This window comes from Jaculus jaculus, chromosome 15, assembly GCF_020740685.1.
Source record: "Jaculus jaculus isolate mJacJac1 chromosome 15, mJacJac1.mat.Y.cur, whole genome shotgun sequence".
NCBI classification, from domain to species: domain Eukaryota; kingdom Metazoa; phylum Chordata; class Mammalia; order Rodentia; family Dipodidae; genus Jaculus; species Jaculus jaculus.
The window spans coordinates 228777-250327 of record NC_059116.1 but is presented as its reverse complement, the minus strand read 5'-3'; the positions used below and the strand labels follow the sequence as shown (position 1 = coordinate 250327).

General features: G+C 39.1%; 2 protein-coding genes across 7 annotated transcripts in view; one reads left to right on the top strand and one right to left on the bottom strand.

Moving 5' to 3' along the window:
- Positions 1–14341, bottom strand: part of C15H18orf54 (chromosome 15 C18orf54 homolog) — a 29053-nt gene extending 14712 nt beyond the window's left edge. Inside the window, exons 1-4 of one of the 5 annotated variants that reach the window (XM_012948013.2) lie at positions 13856–14341; positions 9982–10309; positions 8209–9000; positions 7785–7935 (exon numbers count right to left, since the gene is read on the bottom strand). In XM_012948013.2, coding sequence (XP_012803467.2) covers positions 7785–7935; positions 8209–9000; positions 9982–10264 — 1226 coding nt within the window. In that variant the 5' untranslated portion in view covers positions 10265–10309; positions 13856–14341. Of the gene's footprint in view, positions 1–7784; positions 7936–8208; positions 9001–9981; positions 10310–10561; positions 10619–13855 lie in introns of those variants that run through there. The other 4 variants (XM_045135395.1, XM_004654749.2, XM_012948014.2 and 1 more) reach the window with 4 other exon arrangements.
- An 87-nt stretch (positions 14342–14428) lies between these two features.
- Stard6 (StAR related lipid transfer domain containing 6) overlaps positions 14429–21551 on the top strand; it is a 31138-nt gene continuing 24015 nt past the window's right edge. The window contains exons 1-3 of one of the 2 annotated variants that reach the window (XM_004654620.2): positions 14429–14523; positions 14961–15132; positions 19686–19769. The gene's annotated coding sequence lies outside the window, so the exon portion shown is untranslated. Of the gene's footprint in view, positions 14524–14552; positions 15133–19685; positions 19770–21551 lie in introns of those variants that run through there. The other variant, XM_045135084.1, reaches the window with a different exon arrangement.

The following is a 21551-nucleotide window of genomic DNA, read 5'->3' as shown; positions in this document are numbered from 1 at the left end:
GAGGATCACGTGGACCAGCGAGAGATCTAGAGCCACCATCGACAGCTTTCCCTCTCCCTCTGCCAGTGCAAGTGCCAGCAAGCAACAGACCAGCAGAAGTGAGATCACAGCACCCAACACAGGTGACCAGAATAGCGATCCAACAACACAGCCAGGCAACTTGAACCCACAGTACGCCAAAGAGGGACCTAAGCAGGAGCACAGCATAACTGAGACCAAAATCATTCCAAAAGTTAACTGGGATTATACCAGGTCAGTACCCACCAAATAAACTTGGTATATAGACCTGAACCAGAAGTGCTAACTGCACCTTCCCTATCAGGACAAATTATATGTTAAATCTGATGGAGGGTCAGATTTGCTATTCTTAAATAAGCTATATTTTGTTCCTGATTTATAATGGCTTTGTTTCCTCTTCTGTTATACATTAGGGAAGGGTCTCACTTGGTCACAATCTGACTTGGAACTCTCAACAGACCAGAAATCTTAACCTCCTTGTTGTCAGGATTAAGGGTGTGGAGGACCACACACCCTAAGGAAGAGTTATCATATTTGGTTGTCATAATACCTACTCTTGCATAAATACTCTGTGCTGTTTTTCATTTTAAGTATACATTGCTTAGTTAAATTTTAGAATCTGCCTGTATTTTGTCCCACTCAGCCTACTTCAATACGCTCATGGCTGGCAAACCCAACACCTAAGATCACTTTTGTAGATACTCTGAGTCTTGAGAGCCACACCTAACACATTAAGCTCCTACCCTGAAGATATATAGCATCAGATTGACTGATACATCTAATAATACTGCAGCTAACTAGATAATCCAAGCATTAAATTAATCCGAGATGCAAAAATATGTACATTATAACATAAGAAACACTAAAAATCAAGATAATATAAATCCACCAAAAAGTATTAATACATCAGAAATGACCTCCAGTGAGAAAGTTAGAGGAAATGCCTGAAAAAGATTTCAAAAGAATGATTAGAAATATGCTCAAAGAAGTCAAAGAGGACATCAAAGGAAAGAAAGAAGACACAGAACACCAATTTAATGAAATAAAGAGGTTAATACAAGATATAAATAAGGAAATAGAAATAAAAAAGAAAAACCAGTCACAATTACTAGCAATGAAGAACAGTTTATGAAATAAACAACTCTGTAAAAAATCTCACCAGTAGAATGGATAAAAGAGAGGACAGAATATCTAAACTAGAAGACCAGGTGGCAATCTAATACAGTTCAACCAAGAGAAATGCAAACTAATAGGAAAGTACAAATGGGAATTTCAAGATATTCAGGACACGATGAAAAGATCAAACATAAGAACTCAGGGTATAGTAGAAGGAGAAGAATCTCACTCCAAAGGCATAGTAGGTGTCTTCAACAAAATCATAGAAGAAAACTTCCCCCAAATTGGGGAAGAGGTGCCAATGCAGATACAGGAATCCTCTAGAATACCAACCAGACAAAACCTGGAAAGAACCTCTTCTTGCTACATTATAATCAAACTACCAAACACACAAACCAAAGAAAAAATATTGAAAGCATTAGAGAGAAAAATCCATCACAGCAGATTACTCAACACAAAAGTTTAAAAAGGCCTTGGAGTGATATATTCCAAGTTCTGAAAGATAACAACTGTCAACCAAAGTTACTTTATCCTGCAAAGCTATCCATTCAAATAGATGGAGAAATAAGGACATTCTACAACAAAAGCAGGCTAAAGGAGTATTTGAAGATAAAACCAGCTCTACAGAAAATACTTAAAAGAATCCTCCATGCTGAAGAGACAGAAAAGAACACATATAAGGAACCTGGAAAAAATAAGCAATATTCAAATACTAGTTAACAAAAGAGAACAAAGGTAAAACTGGAAGAACTACAAAAAAATTGCAAAAATAAATACACGCCTTTTAATAATATCTCTTAATATCAACAGCCTCAATGCCCTAACCAAAAGACACAGGTCTGCAGACTGGATTAAAAAGTAGGATCCTTCAATTTGTGGCCTCCAAGAAACTCACTTTTCTACAAAGGATGGACATTATCTTAGGGTGAAAGGATGGAAAATGGTGTTTCAAGCAAATATGCCTAGAAAACAAGCAGGGGTTGCTATCCTAATATCTGACAAGGAAGACATCAGTCAAGAAACATAAGGAAGGTAGCTTTATATTGATTAAAGGCACACTACAACAGGAGGACATTACAATCCTAAAAATAAATGCACCTAACATGGGGACTGCCAAATTCATCAAACAAATGCTACTAGAACTTAGATCACAAATAACACCAAATACAGTGGTAGTGGTGACTTCAACACCCCACTCTCATCAATTGACAGGTCATCCTGGCAAAAAATAAACAGAGGTATCTGGATTAAATGAGGTCATAGAACAAATGGACCTAACATATATATTCAGGACATTTCATCCAAATACTGCAGAATATACGTTCTTTTCAACAGCACATGGAACATTCTCTAAAATAGATCATATGTTATGAACACAGCAAATCTTAACAAATGTAGAAAAATTGAAATAATTCCTTTCATTCTGACCACAATGGGCTCAAACTACAAATCAATAGCAAGAAGAGCTATAGATCATACACAAAATCATGGAAACTAAACAATACCCTACTAAATGATGAATGGGTCAATGAAGAAACCAAGAAGGAAATTTAAAAATTCATAAAGTCAAATGATAATGAGAACAACATACCAAAACCTTTGGGACAAAATGAAGGCAGCCCTAAAAGGGAAATTTATAGCCTTAAGTGCCTATATTAAGAAATTAGAAAGGTGGCAAGTAAACGATCTAATGGTTCACCTTAAAGCCTTGGAAAAAGAAGGACAAGGCAAACCAAAAATCAGTAAGACAGGAAGAAATAATAAAGATTAGGGCAGAACTTAACGAAATAGAAACCAAAAAAACAATTCAAAGAATCAATGAAACAAAGAGTTGGTTCTTTGAAAGGATAAACAAGATTGATACCAAATCTGACCAAAAGAAAGAGAGAAGAGACACAAATTAATAAAATTAGAGATGAAAAGGCAACATCACAACAGATACCAGAGAAATTCAAAAAATCATAGGAACATACTATAAAAACATATACTCTACTAAGTATGAAAAGAAATAGATGACTTACTTGATTTATATGATCTACCTAAATTAAATCAAGATGAGATTAATCACTTAAATAGATCTATAACAAGTATGGAGACCCAAGAAGTTATCAAAAAAATCTCCCAACTGAAAAAAGTCCAGGCCCAGATGGATTCAGTGGTGAATTTTACCAGACCTTCAGGGAAGAACTAACACCATTGCTTCTTCAGCTTTTCCATTAAATAGAAAAAGAAGGAATCCTACCAAACTCCTTCTACAAAGCCAGCATCACCCTGATACCAAAACCAGGCAAAGACAAAACAAAAAAAGAAAATTACAGACCAATCTCCCTCATGAACATAGATGCAAAAATTCTCAGCAAAATATTAGCAAACAGAATTATAAGAATATATCAGAAAGATCATTCACTCTGACCAAATAGCCTTTATCCCAGAGATGCAGAGACAGTTCAACATATGCAAATCAATAAATATAATACATTATATAAATGGACTGAAGGACAAAAATCACATGATCATATCATTAAACGCAGAGAAAGCATCTGACAAAATCCAACATCTCTTCCTGGTAAAAGTCCTACAGAGACTGGGAACAGAAGGAACATACCTCAATATAATAAAGGCTATTTATGACAAGCCTACAGCCAACATATTACTAAATGGGGAAAAACTGGAAGCTTTTCCACTAAAGTCAGGAAGAAGACAAAGGTGTCTAATGTCCCCACTTTTATTTAATAGAGTAATGGAAGTCTTAGCCATAGCAATAAGGCAAGAGACACACATAAAAGGGATACAAATTGGAAAGGAAGAGATCAAGTTATCATTTGCAGATGACATGATTCTATATGTAAAGGACACTAAAGACTCTACCAGCAAACTGTTAGAGCTGATAAACACCTATAGCCATGTAGCAGGATACAAAATAAATACATAGAAATCAGAAGACTTCCTATATGCTAACACAACAAACAAACAGAGAATGAAATCAGAGAATCACTCCCATTCACAATTGCATCAAAGAAAATTAAGTACCTTGGAATAAACATAACCAAGGAAATAAAGGATCTCTACAATGAAAACTTTAAAACACTCAAGCAAGAAATTGCAGAAGACACTAGGAAATGGAAAAACATCCCTTGTTCCTGGATCGAAAGAATCAATATTGTGAAAATGACAATCTTACCAAAAGCAATCTACATATTTAATGTGATCCCCATCAAAATTCCAATAGCATTCTTCACAGAGATAGAAAAAGCAATCCAAAAATTCATTTGGAATCACAAAAAAAGTCAAATATCTAAAATAATACTGTGTAATAAAAGTAAGGCTGGTGGTATCACCATACCTGATTTTAACCTATACTACAGAGCCATACTAACAAAAACAGCATGGTACTGGCACAAGAGCAAATATGTAGATCAATGGAACCGAATGGAGGACCCAGATATAAGTCCAGGTAGCTATAGCCAACTGATATTCAATAAAAATGCCAAAAATACTCATTGGAGAAAAGACAGCCTCTTCAGCAAACGGTGCTGAGAAAACTGGATATGTATCTGTAGAAGGATGGAAATAGATGCTTCTCTCGCTTCATGCACAAGAATTAAGTCCAAATGGATTAAAGACCTTAACATCAGACCTGAAAGTCTGAAAACGGTAGAGGAAAAAGTAGGGGAAACCCTTCAACATATTGGTCTTGGCAAAGACTTTCTGAATATAACCCCAATTGCTCAGGCAATAAAACCACAGATTAACCACTGGGACATCATGAAATTACAAAGATTTTGTATGGCAAAGGACACTGCGAATAAAGCAAAGAGACAACCTACACAATGGGAAAAAAATCTTTGCCAGCTATACATCTGATAGAGAATTACTATCTAGGATAGACAAACAACTCAAAAAACTAAATAAGATATCAAATAAGCCAATTACAAAATGGGCTATGGAACCAAATAGAGAGTTCTCAAAAGAAGAAATACAAAGAAAAGATAAAAAAAGAAGAAATACAGATGGCATATAAGCATCTAAAAAAATGTTCTACATCCCTAGTTATCAGTGAAATGCAGACTAAAACTAAGTCGAGATTCTATCTCACTCCTATCAGATTGGCTACCATCATGAAAACAAATAATCATAAATGCTGGCAAGGATGTGGAAAAAGAAGAAACCTTCTACACTGTTGGTGGGAATGCAATCTGGTCCAGACATTGTGGAAATAAGTATGGAGGTTCCTAAGACAGCTAAAAATTGATCTACCATATGACCCAGCTATAGCACTCCTGGGCATATATCCTAAGGACTCATCTCATTACCCTAGAAATACTTGCTCAACCATATTTATTGCCGCTTAATTCACAATAGCTGGGAAATGGAACCAGCCTAGATATCCCTCAACTGATGAATGGATAATGAAGATATGGCACATTTATACAATGGAGTTCTACTCAGCGGTAAAGAAAAATGAAGTTATGAAATTTGCAGGAAAATGGATGGATCTGGAAAAGATTATAGTAAGTCAGGTAACCCAGGCCCAGAAGCCCAAGCATCACATGTTCTCTCTCATATGTGGATCCTAGCCACATATGAGATGATTGGATTTCTGCTTGAGTAGGAAGAAAACTCAGTAGCAAAGGCCAGTAAACTAGAAAAGAAATATAAAGGGAAAAGAAAGGAGGGGGGTAATTAATAGGATGGTCTTGCATATATGTAAGTAGAAGAATAGAGTAATAGGGGTGAAAAGGCCCAAAGTGAGGTCAGGGGAAGAGATCGAGTAAAGGAAAGGTGGAGGGAAGGCTAATCAACATCTAAGAGGATATAAATAAATCATATGGAATCCTACTTTTTTGGACAATGGGATACTCAGGAGCCATAGACAGTTGCTAGAAAATTTTCAGTGCCAGGGATGGGATACCTTCCAGTGAGGTGTTGGCCAGGAAGGTCCCTGATGCCCCCAAAACATTACAGGCCATTGCCGAGGCCCTTGGTTTCCCACCAGGAATAGATAGTAGACCCTATGGTGAAGACTCCACATACTTGGGCTGCAAGGCCACTGAGAAACCCTGCTGGAACTGAGCTGATAACCTCCTCCATGTAGACCAGCTGACAGAAAGCTGGAAGAAGCCATTCTACATGCAGTTCAACGGGAGAAAGAAATCACCAGTGAAGATACTCAACAGTGTACACTGCAAGCCTTATATTTGGCCAGCCAGGCCAACTGAGCCAACAGATGCAATAGTGGCACATCTGTCTGTCATGGTGGAAACGAACTGTCCTCTAATTGGACTGGAGGGCCGCTCCATGGGAGGGAATACATCCCTGGTACTGAAAACTTAAAACAGGGTTAGTCATGAGCTCTAGGGGTATAATTTCTGCTGCTGCCTGGCTAAATGTATATACCATGCTTATCAAACTGCCCAGTAAGCACTTCTCTTAATGTTCATACCATTACATTAATGCTACTCTCACTTTTGGTAGAGTATCATGGTGCTGGAAAGAAGTGACTGGAGTGCTCAGTACTGTAATATCTCTATTACACCTTCCAAGGCTCAGGGTCTAATGTGGAAGAGGTGGCAGAAAGAATGTAAGAGACAAAGGAAGGGTAGGACTCCTTACAACGTGCTCCCCCCAGACAAAATGGCCTGAATATTCATGACGTCACAGTGCCTGACACTACCTACACAAGACCATTGTATTAGGAGGAAAAGATCATGACATCAAAATAGAGACTGATTGAGATGGGGAGGGGATATGATGAAGAACAGAGTTTCAAAGGGGATAGTGGGAGGAGGAGGGTATTACCATGGGATATTTTTTTTAAACATTTTTTTAAATTATTTATTTATTTGAGAACGACAGACACAGAGAGAAAGACAGATAGAGGGAGAGAGAGAGAGAATGGGCGCGCCAGGGCTTCCAGCCTCTGCAAACGAACTCCAGATGCGTGCGCCCCTTGTGCATCTGGCTAACGTGGGACCTGGGGAACCAAGCCTCGAACCGGGGTCCTTAGGCTTCACAGGCAAGCGCTTAACCGCTAAGCCATCTCTCCAGCCCTTACCATGGGATATTTTTTATAATCATGGAAGTTGTTAATAAAAATTTGAAAAAAAAACTTTCCTGTATAAGATATGAATTCTAACATATTCATCATCTTAGGTGTCCAGGTAAACAGTTTAAAAATTATTCCTGGAAACAATCTTGGGAACTACAAAATACAATAGATAGATATTAAAATAGATATTTTAAAGTGTACTATCATGTAAGGAAAACAATGATTAAGAGCAAGTAAAAATGTAAATGATAAGAGACTGAATACCACTAATATATAAGAGGTAGGAAGCTTAACAGAATAAAATAACAGTACTCCATCTGCAAAATAATTGTGCTTAATTCTAATTTCTCATAGATTTATGTCATTATTTAATGATGAAAGAAAAGAAACATGTAACAAAGACCAAAGTTATATATTGTACCTAAGAATATGAGAAATATTACACCATCTTGTGGTAACAACTGAAAAATGCAACTTAAAAGTTAACTTACATGGAAAGCTATAGTCTTTTATATTAGTAATGTAGTGACTAAGTTATCTGAAAACTAAATCTCATGTACACAGATATTTTTCATTTGGAACACCGAACATTGTCACTTACAAAGTAACTCGAATATTTTCCCATGATCTTTCTGCTTCTAGTTTATCCAATGAGCAAGGACTGTCATCCTTTTTCACAGGCTTTGGCAATTCTTTAGTACATTGCTCGAGATTTCTCTTGGCCTTCAGGATAAGCAATTCAATTTTATCACCTAATTTAAAAAATTACATTAATTCTTTAAGAAAAAAATCTAAATCTCCATCATTAAGAACTAGTATAATCTGGAATATAAACTTCTATAACAGCAAGTTAGATCAAAATTAAGCAAAAGAAAAAAGGAGGAAAGAACTTTTATAGCTATAAAATGGTAAAGATCACAGCATTCTAAAAGGATGTTATTACATCAAAAATAAAACTTCTAGACATTTTGTCAAATTTATAGCACTTCCTTTGGTTTAAAAAAAAACTAAAAACAAAATATTACCACTGAATGGCTTTTGAGATTGTCCTGGAAGAAGTGGATTCTCACATTCACATTGGCTATGCTCAGAATCACGTGTATATTCATTAACTAATCCTTTTTCCTCACTGAAGGAATCTGAAAATTTTGAGGATACAAAGGGATATTCAAAGCAATCTACGTTATTTCTGTGTTGAGAAGTTATTTGTGCATGGTAACTATGTATAGGGGAATGTTCATCTTCCTTAGTTATTTTATCAACTCTTTGATTATTTGCATCTGGTAGCAAGTCTTGATTGTGGAGCCAAATTGGATATGTGAAATCAGGTATACTAGTTATCCCTGAAACATTAAGGTCAGATTTCTGGCTAGTGAGCCACCTTGGATAATTCTTTTCAGGATTTTGTTCTAGGTTGTTTTTGAAAGGTGTTTCCTTAGGAAAACTTAATGATTCCAAGCCACACTTACTATTTCTATTCAAAAGCTTTGGGTTTTTTGGCCTACCACATTGCTTTCCATTTCCATTTCCATTTATGTATACATCAGGAGTAACTAAGTTATCCTTGCCCATGGGAGTAGATGATACTTGATAACTTGGATTCTTTTTCATATCCGATAAGCCCAGTCTTCCACTGAATTTTTTGTTTTTCTTGCTTGTTTGGTGACCCAGTCTAACACAAGTGAAAGAAAGGGATCCATCAGATGGAAGTCTTAACAAATCATCAGTTGTCAGGCTAATGGAGTCCATATCATTAATAGTCTCTCTTCTATAGGATAAGGAGTTTGAGTGATGTTTGTGATCAAGAACTTCAAGAGCTGAAAAACCAAGCATAGTTCTGTTTATTTCCTTTATCATAGGTAAGAATAATATTGAACAATAACAATCAAGAATTTTTTGGTGCTTTCCTCTAATTCCCATTAAGTTTTGACAAGAAATGCAAAGTATATAAATTGGTATGATAAAATGTGCTTTCTTGTATTTATTCAATGTCTAATTTCTAGTCACCTAAATTTGTGTTCTTTATTGTTTCTTCAACTTTTTCCATTATGTGGACATGTCTTTTATTCTCATACAATTCAATTAATATTGATCACTGAATACTAGCTAGGAGGAAATATGCTGTTAAAACTATGTGGAAAAATAATTTGCTTTTCATCCTATTTACCCTGCAATAACATAGTTATTCATAAAGAACAACTGTTCCAAATCTCTTCTAGAATATATTTACCCATTTCTAAGAGTTGAAGATAGTCTTTTTCCATCCTATGCCCATTTTGTAAGTACTCGGCAGAATGTTAACTCGCTGAAGAACTACTGTACTTTCCAGACCTATTTTCATGAACATTTTATCAAGGATAAACTCAGTATATTATAATTGTGTCATAGAAAACATCACTAAGACTAATGATATAGTCTGATCTCATCTATTGAAACTGAGCAATAATAAACAAAAGGCTGGGATTTGTTCAGGCATTAGCTTGCTAATAAAAATTCATGGCACAGTTTCAATATATTTTTCATTATGCTATAGTAAAATGACTTAAATATTTAGGGTAATCCACCTGCTATTATTAATTACATTCATCAACTTCCTTTCCAAGATCAAAAAAGATCTTAGCTTTAAAATCCTGCAACCATACAAGTATACAAACATTTTACAAAATTATCTAGATTTTTGGTATTACAAAAATTTTTATTCTAAACTGCAAAAAAAAAAGCTTTATAAGGCAACAGCACATCTATCAAATGTTTCACATCACTGAACATAAAAGAAAGCATAAAGAATAAGATCATACCACTATTTGGCTTATACATATAGTTGGAAAATTGTGGCTTATTAGCAGAATCTTCATCAATGTTAATTTTTCCAGTACTTGCACCATGGTCTGTTTGGCTTAGATCATAATCATCAATGTAGGCCTGTAGAGCCTGAGAAGCAGAACTGTACAGTTTATCCTTATAGTGAAAAGAGCCTCCGGATGTGGAAGAACTATCACAACTTAGGCTGCAACTTGCTAGGAGAGAAGATACTGAAGATTCCCAAGAGCAAACTCTGTGTTTTGTGTTTGATTTTGCCATGGTTTTCTCAAAATGAGTTATTTTTATTCATTTTCATTAAAACAACTGTAATACAAAAAGTCACAGTGCAATAAATAATGACTATATGCAGTATAAACTATTAAATATATAAACAAAATTCTTCAACAATTATCTATAATAAACATTGCTATTCAAGCAGTGAAGGTTTTCCATTTGTGTTGTGACTTACTTCAATGATTTATAAAATATTTATTGAGCATTTATTATGTAATCTGGAAACATATACATAAAAACTGTCTGAACATATACATGGAAATACAAGGAAAAAGTACTCACCTTTTAAAAAATTGATTTTTATTTTTATTTATTTGAGAGCGACAGAGAGTCGAGAGGGAGAATTGGCATGGTAGGGCCTCCAGCCACTGCAAATGAACTCCAGATGTGTGCGTCCCCTTGTGCATCTGGCTAACATGGGTCCTGAGAATTGAACCTCAAACCAGGATCCTTAGGCTTCACAGGCAAGCACTTAACCACTAAGCCATCTCTCCAGCCCAGTACTCACCTTTAAAAAAAAAAAAAAAAATCCTATAAAGGCTGGAGAGATACCCAGCAAGTACCTCATGGACTAGACAATAAGATGGATGGGAGGGCGGGGAGGGAATCAAAGGGTGGAAAACAGTAACCCGGACCCAAACGGCAATGGTACCATAAAATTCTACTTCCTAAAAGACAGACCAAATGACTGAACCTTCACTAGTCCCTTACAGGAAACACCTGAACCACAAGACACTGGAGAGGGTAGGATCAAAACTGACCTAAATCTCCTACATCTTCCTTCCCTCCCTCTCCCCCTCTCCCCTCTATCTCTCTCCTCTCTAACTCTTGTATATTAGTTATCTTTTTCCTCAATTTCTTAGTGGACACTGACTTGTAACCCCCACTTCCAGCTTGGGCCTACAATCCACAATGAGCTTTTGATCAGAGAAACCTACAAGGTTTCCCAAAACAATGACAGACTTCTGTCAGAGTAATTGATGACCCACCAAAGGCCAGTGGTAAGACCCTATTGCTGAAGACTCCATACGCAGCTGACACGTAAAATGGAATGACATGGCTGGAAGCCAGGAGAGAGTCAGTCCCCAGACAGTCAGCGTGTCTAGTGCCAGAAGGCGCTACATAGGCGACTGGGGGAAGTGACCAAGATCTGTCCAAGCAACACATTGTTTAACCTAAGTAGCAACAATTAACCGGATGTGATACCCACACAAGTGCAATAGTGGTACACAGCCATGGTGAGGAATCAATTGCTCTTGATTTGGCTAACTGATCCACTCAGTGGTACTAGACCCTTAGCTGGAGCTGGGAAACAAGTCAGAACCATACCCAAACACAAGCCCACTCTACAATATCAAGCTACCATCAATCACGGGGTATAAGAGGGCCTACACCTATCAAACTGTCTATCAAAAAGGTAAGTGTTATCTCAATTTTCTGGGTGCTAACTTACTCTCCGTTGGAGAATCTGCTTCTCTTTTCCAGATAGATGCAGATCCTAAGAAGAGATCTGCCCCAACATACCTCAGAAGGGGCCCATCTGAAACTAAGGACAACTGGCAAAATAAGCAAGGGTGATGTTTTCCTGTGAACTGGATACCAGCACAAAGGGGAAGGAGATCAATGCAGAGAAAAATCAACTCCTACCAAATCAGAGAGTCAGAGCCTCAGAGGCCCCCAACACCTCAGCACTGAAGCAGACCAAAAATGAACCCAACATGGCTCAGGGAAATCTTGCGGAAGAGGGGGCGGAAAGAATGTCAGAGTTACATGTTGGGTCATGATTTTCAGAGACATTTATCATACTAATAACTGGGGGCTAACTCCACAATGCACGACCCATTTTCAATAACAAGGAGGGTCTAATGGGAGGGGGTAGATCACAGATGAGCCTAAATAATGGTACCAAAATGCCTGTATTTACTGAAAAGAAAACTAATAAATTAAATTAAAAAAAAAATCCTATAAAGGCTGGAGAGATGCTGTAGTGGTTAAGGCACTTACATATGAAGACCAAGCACCCAGGTTGGATTCCCTAGTACCCATGTAAGCCAGATGCACAAGGTGGCATATGCACCTGAAGTTTGTTTGCCTGGCATGCCCATTCTCTCTCCCAAATAAATAAATAAATAAATAAATAAATAAATAATATATATATATTTTTAAGTCCTAAAAAATACTGGCCTTTATTCTTATGGTGACATATTCTAAGATATCACAATACCTAACATTTCCCAAGGGAAAACATGTACTTTCAATATTGCAAACACCAATATTAAACTTGAGCTAATCCCTTCCCTAAAATAAGAGCTTGGAAAGAAAATATGTTTAATATTGATCTAGGATGAAACTTCATATCTTATTTCAGAATGAGACAACAATATGCTCATTTTCAGTGTTATTAATAATTACTTCTTAACTTTCATTTTTCATATACCCTTAATACTTTCAACTCTCGTGTTAAATAGATTCATCTCATTTCTACTCTAAAATATTTATTTATTTATTTATTTGAAGGCAGGAAGAGGGAGATAGAAGTGAGACAGAGAAGGAACTCCAGATGCATGTGCCACTTTGTGCATCTGGCTTTTATGTGAGGACTGGAGAATTGAACCCTCGTCATTAGGCTTTGCAGGCAAGTGCCTTAACCGCTGAGCCATCTCTCCAGCCCCTCTTGTTTCTTTGAACGAAAGTTAAATAATTTGGAAATTGACTTAATGTATTCAGCTTTCTGTTTTCCATTAAAATTGAGAGAACTCCTATCTTAGCAAAGCATCAACAGCTATAGTTGAAAACATTAACAGAAAAGGTACAAACTCAGGACACACTAAGATAACCATTGACAGCTTTTGTACTAAAAAAAAAAACAACTAGGGCATAACATGTGCTATGACGATGCAAATTCTGTTTAATTTTTTTACATGATTTTGGAAATTTAATGTAATATTAGCTACTTAATTTGACTTTGAAATATTGCAAATTTTCTAATTAAAGACAGTCATAGCTCACAACTGTAATCCCATCACATTGAAGAAGCTGAGGCAGGAGGATTGCCAAATTTGAGGCCACTTAATCTAGAGTGAGACACTATTTCAAATTAAAAATATTATTTGTGCTGGCTGGGGTGGCGCATGCCTTTAATCCCAGTACTGGGGAGGCAGAGGTAGGAGAATCACCATGAGTTCAAGACCACCCTAAGACTACATAGTGAATTCCAGGTCAGCCTGAGCTAAAGCAAGACCGTACCTCGAAATATATATATACATATACACACACACATATTTGTTTTACTGGAACTTAAAAACAATGTAAAATCTTAAAAAGGAAAGCTATGGAATAATTCTCAAAGTGGGTGACAATATTTACTATTTTCATTTACACGACCATAAGAAAATCCACATTTGTTATTAAGGAAATTTTTCAAATAGTTTTAGCAAACCCTTGTGCACCTATCATCCCGCTTCAATCAATCACCAACAGACTTCAGCTGTTTATCCCTATCTCCTCCAATTTCCCACTTCGGCCATAGGACTATTTCAAATTCCACAGATTGTGAGCAAATCCCACACATCTTACCATTCCCTCTGCAAACGCTTCAGTTCGAATCTCCAAAATCAATTCCATCGCGCTGACCGATAAAACAATGGTAAACCTCAACTACCTTGGTTCAGAACCAGACTCTTCGAGGGTTATGAGGCATGGGACGGTCCAACAGCGATGCGTGGCTGCTTATTTCTGGTTTATGCCGCAGCGCCAACCCGAGACCGCCGCCCCGGTTACCAGGACCGGGCGGCGGCGCTGGAGGCTCTCGGGTCCTTCCCGCGGGAAGGCGCGACACCCGGGCCGGAGGCTCCCCGAGGGTCCCGCGCTCCCGGAGACGTCCTCCGCAGCCACCGCCGGGCCTCAACCTCGCCCTCGGTCGGGGACAGGGCGACGCGCGGCCAAAGCAGACACCCCTTCCTATCCGCAACTCCAAGACGCTGAAGTGTTTCAAAACACACGTTTCCGCGGCTCTGCCCACAGCAGGCCCGTGACGGCGAGCGAGACAGCAGCGCCCGCCTCAGGCGCGGCCAGCGGACGCTCCGCCCGCCCGCGCCGGGTTCCAACGGACGGACGTGGCGCGGCTCGCGGTGCGCATGCGCAGGGCCTCGGCGAGCACGCGCCGAACCTGAGGGCGCCCAGGGGCGTTAGGCCGAGCGCCCGGCGCCGACGTGCGGCTTCTCCCGTGGCGTCTGGGTTGCAGGGTAGGTTCTAGACCAAATCCGGGCCCCACGCCCTCCCCATTCCGCCGTTGCCCCGCCTGCCACTTCTCCGACCTGACCTGCGGTGGCAGGGAACCCGGTGGGGAAGAATTGGGGTTGCGGACCGCTGCAGTTTCTGACTGGCAGCTCAAGTCCCGCCAAGTGAGCTTGGCGTCTCGCCTGTCCTAGCGTCCCCTCTCAAGATAGGTACCATTTCCGCCAGGAGCACACCTCCCACCAATGCCTTCGCTAGCTCCTCAACCCCTTCCCACACACCCGGGCTCCCAGCCAGCTCCTCACACCGTGCAGAAGCAGGACTGTGGAAGTAGAGGGACCTTGACCCAGCATGGGCTAGGGACCAAGTGAGGCAGTCCAGAAAAGGGGAGACTGTACAAACAGATGTAAAGACCGATTAACAGCATTATGAACTTGTCTGCCAGGCTGGGACGGGATATGAAGTGTGAAGAATCCAGTTGCAACCAAATGGTGTACAACAAAAATGCTATCTCAGTACTGTTTTGTGTTCATTTTCCACTGACCTCATGGCTGATAATATCTGTAGCCAATATTCCATCTGAATATGTTCCAGCTCATCGGATGTTACATCATCAGGTAATACAACTGTAGCCTTGCTTATCTACTGTTTCTTCTTTCCTGCATCTCTAACCAGTTTACCTTCCTATTTCTTTCTTACCAATTAAAAATGCCTGATGGTATCAAATCCATTTTCAGTAGTTCAATTAAACACACATCATGCTTGGGAAATAGTTCAGCAGTTAAAGACTTCCAAAGTCTCCAGGCCCAGCCTTGATTCCCCACTACCCATTCAAAGCCAGGTGCACAAAAGTGGCTCATGCGTCTAGAGTTCATTTCTGCAAGAGACCCTGACATAATCTAGCTGTCGCTCTAGCTCATTTTCCCCATCCCTTCCTTTTTCTCTGCCCCCTTTAGTCTCACAAATAAAGTAAAAAAATAAATAAACACATGTCTGTTGTACAATGTGTCATGATATAAAATGTAAGAGTCGAGGCTGGAGAGATGGCTTAGCAGTTAAGCACTTGCCTGTGAAGCCTAAGATGCATCAGGTGGCGCATGCATCTGGAGTTAATTTGCAGTGGCTGGAGGCCCTAGTGCACCCATTCTCTCCATCTCTCCCCCCCCCCCTTGCTCTGTCTCTCTCAAATAAATAGAAATAAACAAAAAAAATTAATGTAAAAGTCGATGCAAGAACTTAAAAGCAATAACTTTCAATAATATGAAATTTCCAGACCAAGCAATATTTAATAGGTTGTTGATATGAAATAAATAATTGTGTTTTATATGCTAGGACAAACCCATGTCATGGATCAGTCAAGGATTTGGTAATAGCATGACCTTAAAAAGTCACATTTTTTTAAAACCTAGATTCTATCTAAATATCTTTTGAACCTGTACTTCTTTTAAAAAAATCATGGGCTGGAAAGATGGCTTAGTGGTTAAAATATATGCCTGTGAAACCTAAGGACAATTCACTTCTCCAGGTCCCACATAAGCCAGATGCACACAGGGGCACATGCATCTGGAGTTCGTTTGTAGTGGCTAGAAGCCGTGGTATGCCCATTCTCATTCCCCCCTCCCCCTTTCTCTCTGTAATAAATAAATAAATAAAAATAAAAAATAAAATCTCTGCCAGGCATGATGGCACACGTCTTTAATCCGAACACTCAGGAGGCAGAGGTAGGAGGATCATGGTGAGTTCAAGGCCACCCTGAGATTACATAGTGAATTCCAGGTCAGCCTGGGCTACAATGAAGCCCTACCTTGAAAAACCAATAAAATAAAATCTCTTTTAAAAAAGTTTTTATGAGAGAGGGAGGGAGAATTGGCATGCCAGTGCCTCCATCCACTACAGTCGAACTACAGACATGTGCACTACCTTGTGTGCATATTGCACATGCATCACCTTGTGCATCTGGCTTACGTTGGATCTGGGTAATCAAACATGGGTCCTTAGTCTTCGCAGGCAAGCACCTTAACCACTAAGCCATCTCTCCAGCAAAAAAAAAAAAAAATATATATATATATATATATATATATATATATATATTTATTTATTTATTTGTTTGCAAGCAGAGAGTTACAGACAGAGGGAGGGAGGGAGGAGGAGAGAAAGAGTAAGGGCCAGGGCCTCTAACCACAGCAAACAAACTCCAGATGCATGTGCTGATTTGTGCATCTGACTTTATATGGGTACTGGGAATCAAATATAGGTCCTTAGGCTTTCCAGGCAAGTGCCTTAACCACTGAGCAATCTCTCCAGCCCTGAACCTGTACTTCTTTAAAATAATTTTAAAGGTTCTTCATAAGCAGTGTTTTTTAAGTTTTAATTTATTTTGCTTTTTATAATTTTATATGTATATATAATATACTTTGATCATATTTATCACTACCCTCATTGCTTTCTCTTGTCCCCTACACCTCCCACTGAATCTCTTCTTCCCAACTACTCCCAGTTCTACACTGGTGTCTCAATACCTATCCCCCCTCTCCCCCCCCTCCCCCCATCCCCCCCCCGTGTGTGTGTGTGTGTGTGTGTGTGTGTGTGTGTGTGTGTGTGTGTGTGTGTGTGTGTGTGTGTGTGTGTGTGTTCCACTGAGTTTAGTTAGGGTTGTTTGCATGAGCATGGGTAGGAGATTATTTACCACAGCATGGACAAATTACCAGTGGCTACACCACTGAAGAAAATGTCTGTCCCCCAGAAACTATTAACTGCCAAGAGCTCCTCATGGCAGGGGTGCAGGTCTTATGCAGATAACCACAGTTGCAATGAGCTTGTAAGTGCAATGAACATGTTTTGTTTGAAAGATTATCCCCCAGTACTCCTCCCCTTCCTATAGTCCCAACAATCTTTCCACCTCCTCTTCCATAATATTCCCTGAGCCGTGGAGAGGTGAATATGATAGTCACCTTTATTTTTAGCACTTTGTCAAAATTTGAGTCTTCACAGTAATCACCCACTGCAAAAAGAAGCTTTACCCAAAGCTGACAGCAACACTTATCTATAGGTATAAATATAAATACTTTGAAGGCAGTTTGATGGGAACAAGATGTCCATTTAACAAAACATTAGTAGCTTCCCCAGTAGAAATCATCTCCCCAACCATGGGACTGTCACTGGGAGTATTTTACAATACCAAATATGCATTCCCTCCTGTGGAATAAGCCTCAAGTCCAATCAAAAACATAGTTGGGCCAGGCGGGGTGGCGCACGCCTTTAATCCCAACACTTGGGAAGCAGCGGTAGGACGATCGCCAAGAGTCCAAGGCCACCCTGAGACTGCATAGTGAATTCCAGGTCAGCCTGAGCTAGAGTGAGACCCTACCTCGGAAAACAAAAAAAATAAATAAAAATAAAAAAAATAACTTGTGCTGGAAAAAAAAGTTAAGTAACTCACCTGCAAAGCCAAAGGACCCAGGTTCAGTTCTCTAAGACTCACATAAGCCAGATGCACAGGGTGGCACATGCATCTGGAGTTCGTTTGCAGCAGCTGAAGGCCTGGTGCACCCATTCTCTCTCTCTTTGCCTCTATCCGCCCACACACACACACAAACAAATAAATTAAAAAAAAAAAAAAAACAGGGCTGGAGAAATGGTTAAGCACTTGCCTGTGAAGCCTAAGGACCCTGGTTCGAGGCTCGATTCCCCAGGATCCACATTAGCCTGATGCACAAGAGAGCATATGCGTCTGGAGTTTGTTTGCATTGGGTGGAGGCCCTGACATGCCCATTCTCTCTCCCTCTCTCTCTTCATATCTCTCTCTCTCTCTCTCTCTCTCTCTCTCTCTGCCTCTTTCTCTGTCTGTCACTCTCAAATAAATAAATAAAAATGAATAAAATATTTAAAAAAACAGTTAGTTACCCCCATAACATTCATGGAAATAATATTCATGCCACTATTGTTCCAATGAATACATTCTGACTGGTTGGTTGGTTGTGAAGCACACAAGGTCCACATCTGGGTAAGACTGATAATGACTTTTTCTCCCTCAACACTTGCCAGCACTATGACAGATAGCCAGCAGGGAAGAAGCTTTTTTCCTCAGCTCCAGTTTAATTGTTCTGTGTCTTACAACAGAAATCTTCAGCAGTAGGTTCTTACAACCAAGTCTTCAGCATAGGGTCTTCCTATCTAGTTCTGATTGGTAACCAAGAGTAGTAATAATAGCCTGTATTGTTTTAGGGGCTTGGGTACCTTTGTTTGACCAACATCAGGGAATAACTCAACCCCTGGCCCTTTGGCTTCTGTGAGCAGCATTATGTACTCACAAAGACTGCTTCATGTTTTTTTTTTTTAATTCTAGTTTTTAATTAACAAAGAAGTAGGTATTTATAGACCTTTTCATACATCTTTAGTTTGGGTTAATTCTCTCTTCCCTTGTCACTTCTCCATCCCATCACCTACTTAAACCTTTCCACCCCCAGTATTCCTTCTGTCTACTTTGATATCATATACATTCTACTATATACCCCCTTTAAACCTCTTCCACGCCCCTTTCTACCTTTTTGGCCTCCAGTAAACTTCAACTCAAACACAAAATCTAAAAATTCAAAGCTATAATCTGCATACAAGAGAGAATATGCAGCTTTTGTCTTTCTGAACCTGGGTTACCTCACTTAGTATATTTTCCAGTTACATCCATTTTCCTACTTATTTCATAATTTCATTTTTATTTACAGCTGAATAAAATGACTAGGAGTAGAGCTCAGTGATAGAGCTTGTGTTGCCTGCTCAAGCTCCTGAGTTCAATCTTCAAAATCGGAAAAGCAGGAAGGGAGGGGAGAGGGAAGGAAGGAAGGAAGGAAGGAAGGAGTGAGGGAGAGAGGGAGTCAGGGAGAAAGGGAGGGAGGAAGGGGGAGGAAGGGAGGGAGGAAGGAAGGGAGGGAGGGAGGGAGGGAGGGAGGGAGGGAGGGAGGGAGGGAGGAAAGAAGGAAAGATGGAAGAAAGGAAGGGGGAAATATTTCTCCTACTTTTTCATCCATTTTGGGGCTTATATGCAAATATTTCCTAATCAATAAAGACATAGAGTATTAATAGAGAACAATGTGAAGATATGAAAGAATTTACCAAATATATTCACCTAAATCATGAATCAAAGTAATTCTACCTGTACTTTATTACCTTGCAGGTTAACAGATATGGAGATCTACACCAGGATTTGGAGAAGTGTCACAATGGTTACTAAAATTCTGAACTAGAATTTTTAGGAAAGGTAAAGAAACTAAGACTCCACTATGAAAGAAGAGAAGCTAATGATGTACTCAAGTTTTTCTTAATATAAAAGATATCTAGCTATGGTACCTTGCTGGGAAACTAACTAGGAAAAATAAATTTATGGGGGCTGAGGAAATAGTTTAGCAGTTAAAGCACTTGCCTGCAAAGCCTAAGGACCGAGGTTCAATTTCCCAGTACCCATGTGGAGCCAAATGCACAAAGTAGAGCTTGCATCTGCAGTTCATTTGCAGTGGATAGAGGTCCTGGCACACACCTTCTCTCTATTTCTCTCTGCTTGAAAGTAAATAAAAATAATATAAAAAATAAATTTATGATCCAACTTAAGGAGTTTTAGATGACAGCCAAAGAAGTTCTAAATGTCTAATGATTATGCTTTACAATTTATTAAAGTGCTAAAGTAGGCAGGTCTTTGATAATTTTCAGTGTGTTCATTTATAGGAAACTAACTTTTATAATTACATTGAACATAACCCCTCACTGTTTCATGTGCTTTTGCACATATTAACAAACTTAACCCTTATCATCTCCATGTGTATTATTATCCCCATTCTATAAATGTGAAAACTGAACTTGAAAAGATAAGCCATATACCAGCTTATGGTAAATGTCACAGTCAGAATTTGAATTGAGCTCTGTTTTCATATCTTTGCACCATACCTTCCAGCTTCCCCTAACTAAAAATTCATTGGTAGACCAATGAGACTACAGCTTTCTGAACACATTTATGGAAAAAACAGTATCTTCAATGCCTTTGCAATGCTTACTCACTGTACTAGTTACTTTTTCATTACTGTAAACGAGTACCTGACTAGAAGCAACTTCAGGAAAGAGTTTATTTCCACTCATATTTTGAGGGGATATAATCCACTATAGCAAGGAAGGGATGGCAAGTGGCTCATCATGTTTCAGCCATAGGCAGGAAGTGAGAGGATGAATAGGAAGTGAGCTCAAGCTATAAAACCTCAAGTCCCACGCCCTGTGATCTATTTCCTCCAGCAAGGATCCACCCTTCAAAGACACCTTTCAAGCAGGGCCACCAACTGGGATCCAAGTGTTCAAATATATGGGCCTATGGAAAACAATACTCACTAGACCTTAGTCCCTTTGGATTACTACTAAAGATTACTAAAGATTATTAAAAGATTATAGACTGTGGTTTATAAATACAGAAAAGTTATTTCTCACTGTCTGGAGGCTATAAGTACAGAGTGTCATCATGATTGAGTTCTGTTGAGTGCCCTCCTAAAAGTATAGACCATTACTTTCTTGCTGTCCTCACAGAGCAGAAGGATCACATAAGCTTTCTGGAGTCTCTTAACAAAGACACTTTTATCCATGTGGTCTCTGCCTTCATGACATAATCGCCTTCCCAAGACCCTACCTTCTAATGCCTTCCTGCCTCCCTCCACCCACATCCTTTCCCTGACTGAAGCAGAGCAGAACCTCCCCCTCTTTGAGACCTTGAAGGACCAGGGGTCTTTTTATTTTCCACTTTCCATAGCCTCTATTAATTCTCTCTTGTAGCCTGTTTCTAGACATACCCCTTTCAGAAACTCATAAGAAGGGATACCTTGCTTTGTTTCTAAGATTTTTGGAGCCTCTCAGCAGTCTCTGTGGCATGGTATTATAACTCTCCCAATAAAGCGCCAATTCTAAATGGCTTTTCATCTCAGTGTCTCAATGAATCAGTCTCTTTAATAGCTAACATCTTGGAAGGAGGCAGGAGAACACTACATAGAGACTAAAGTTATAATTTAGG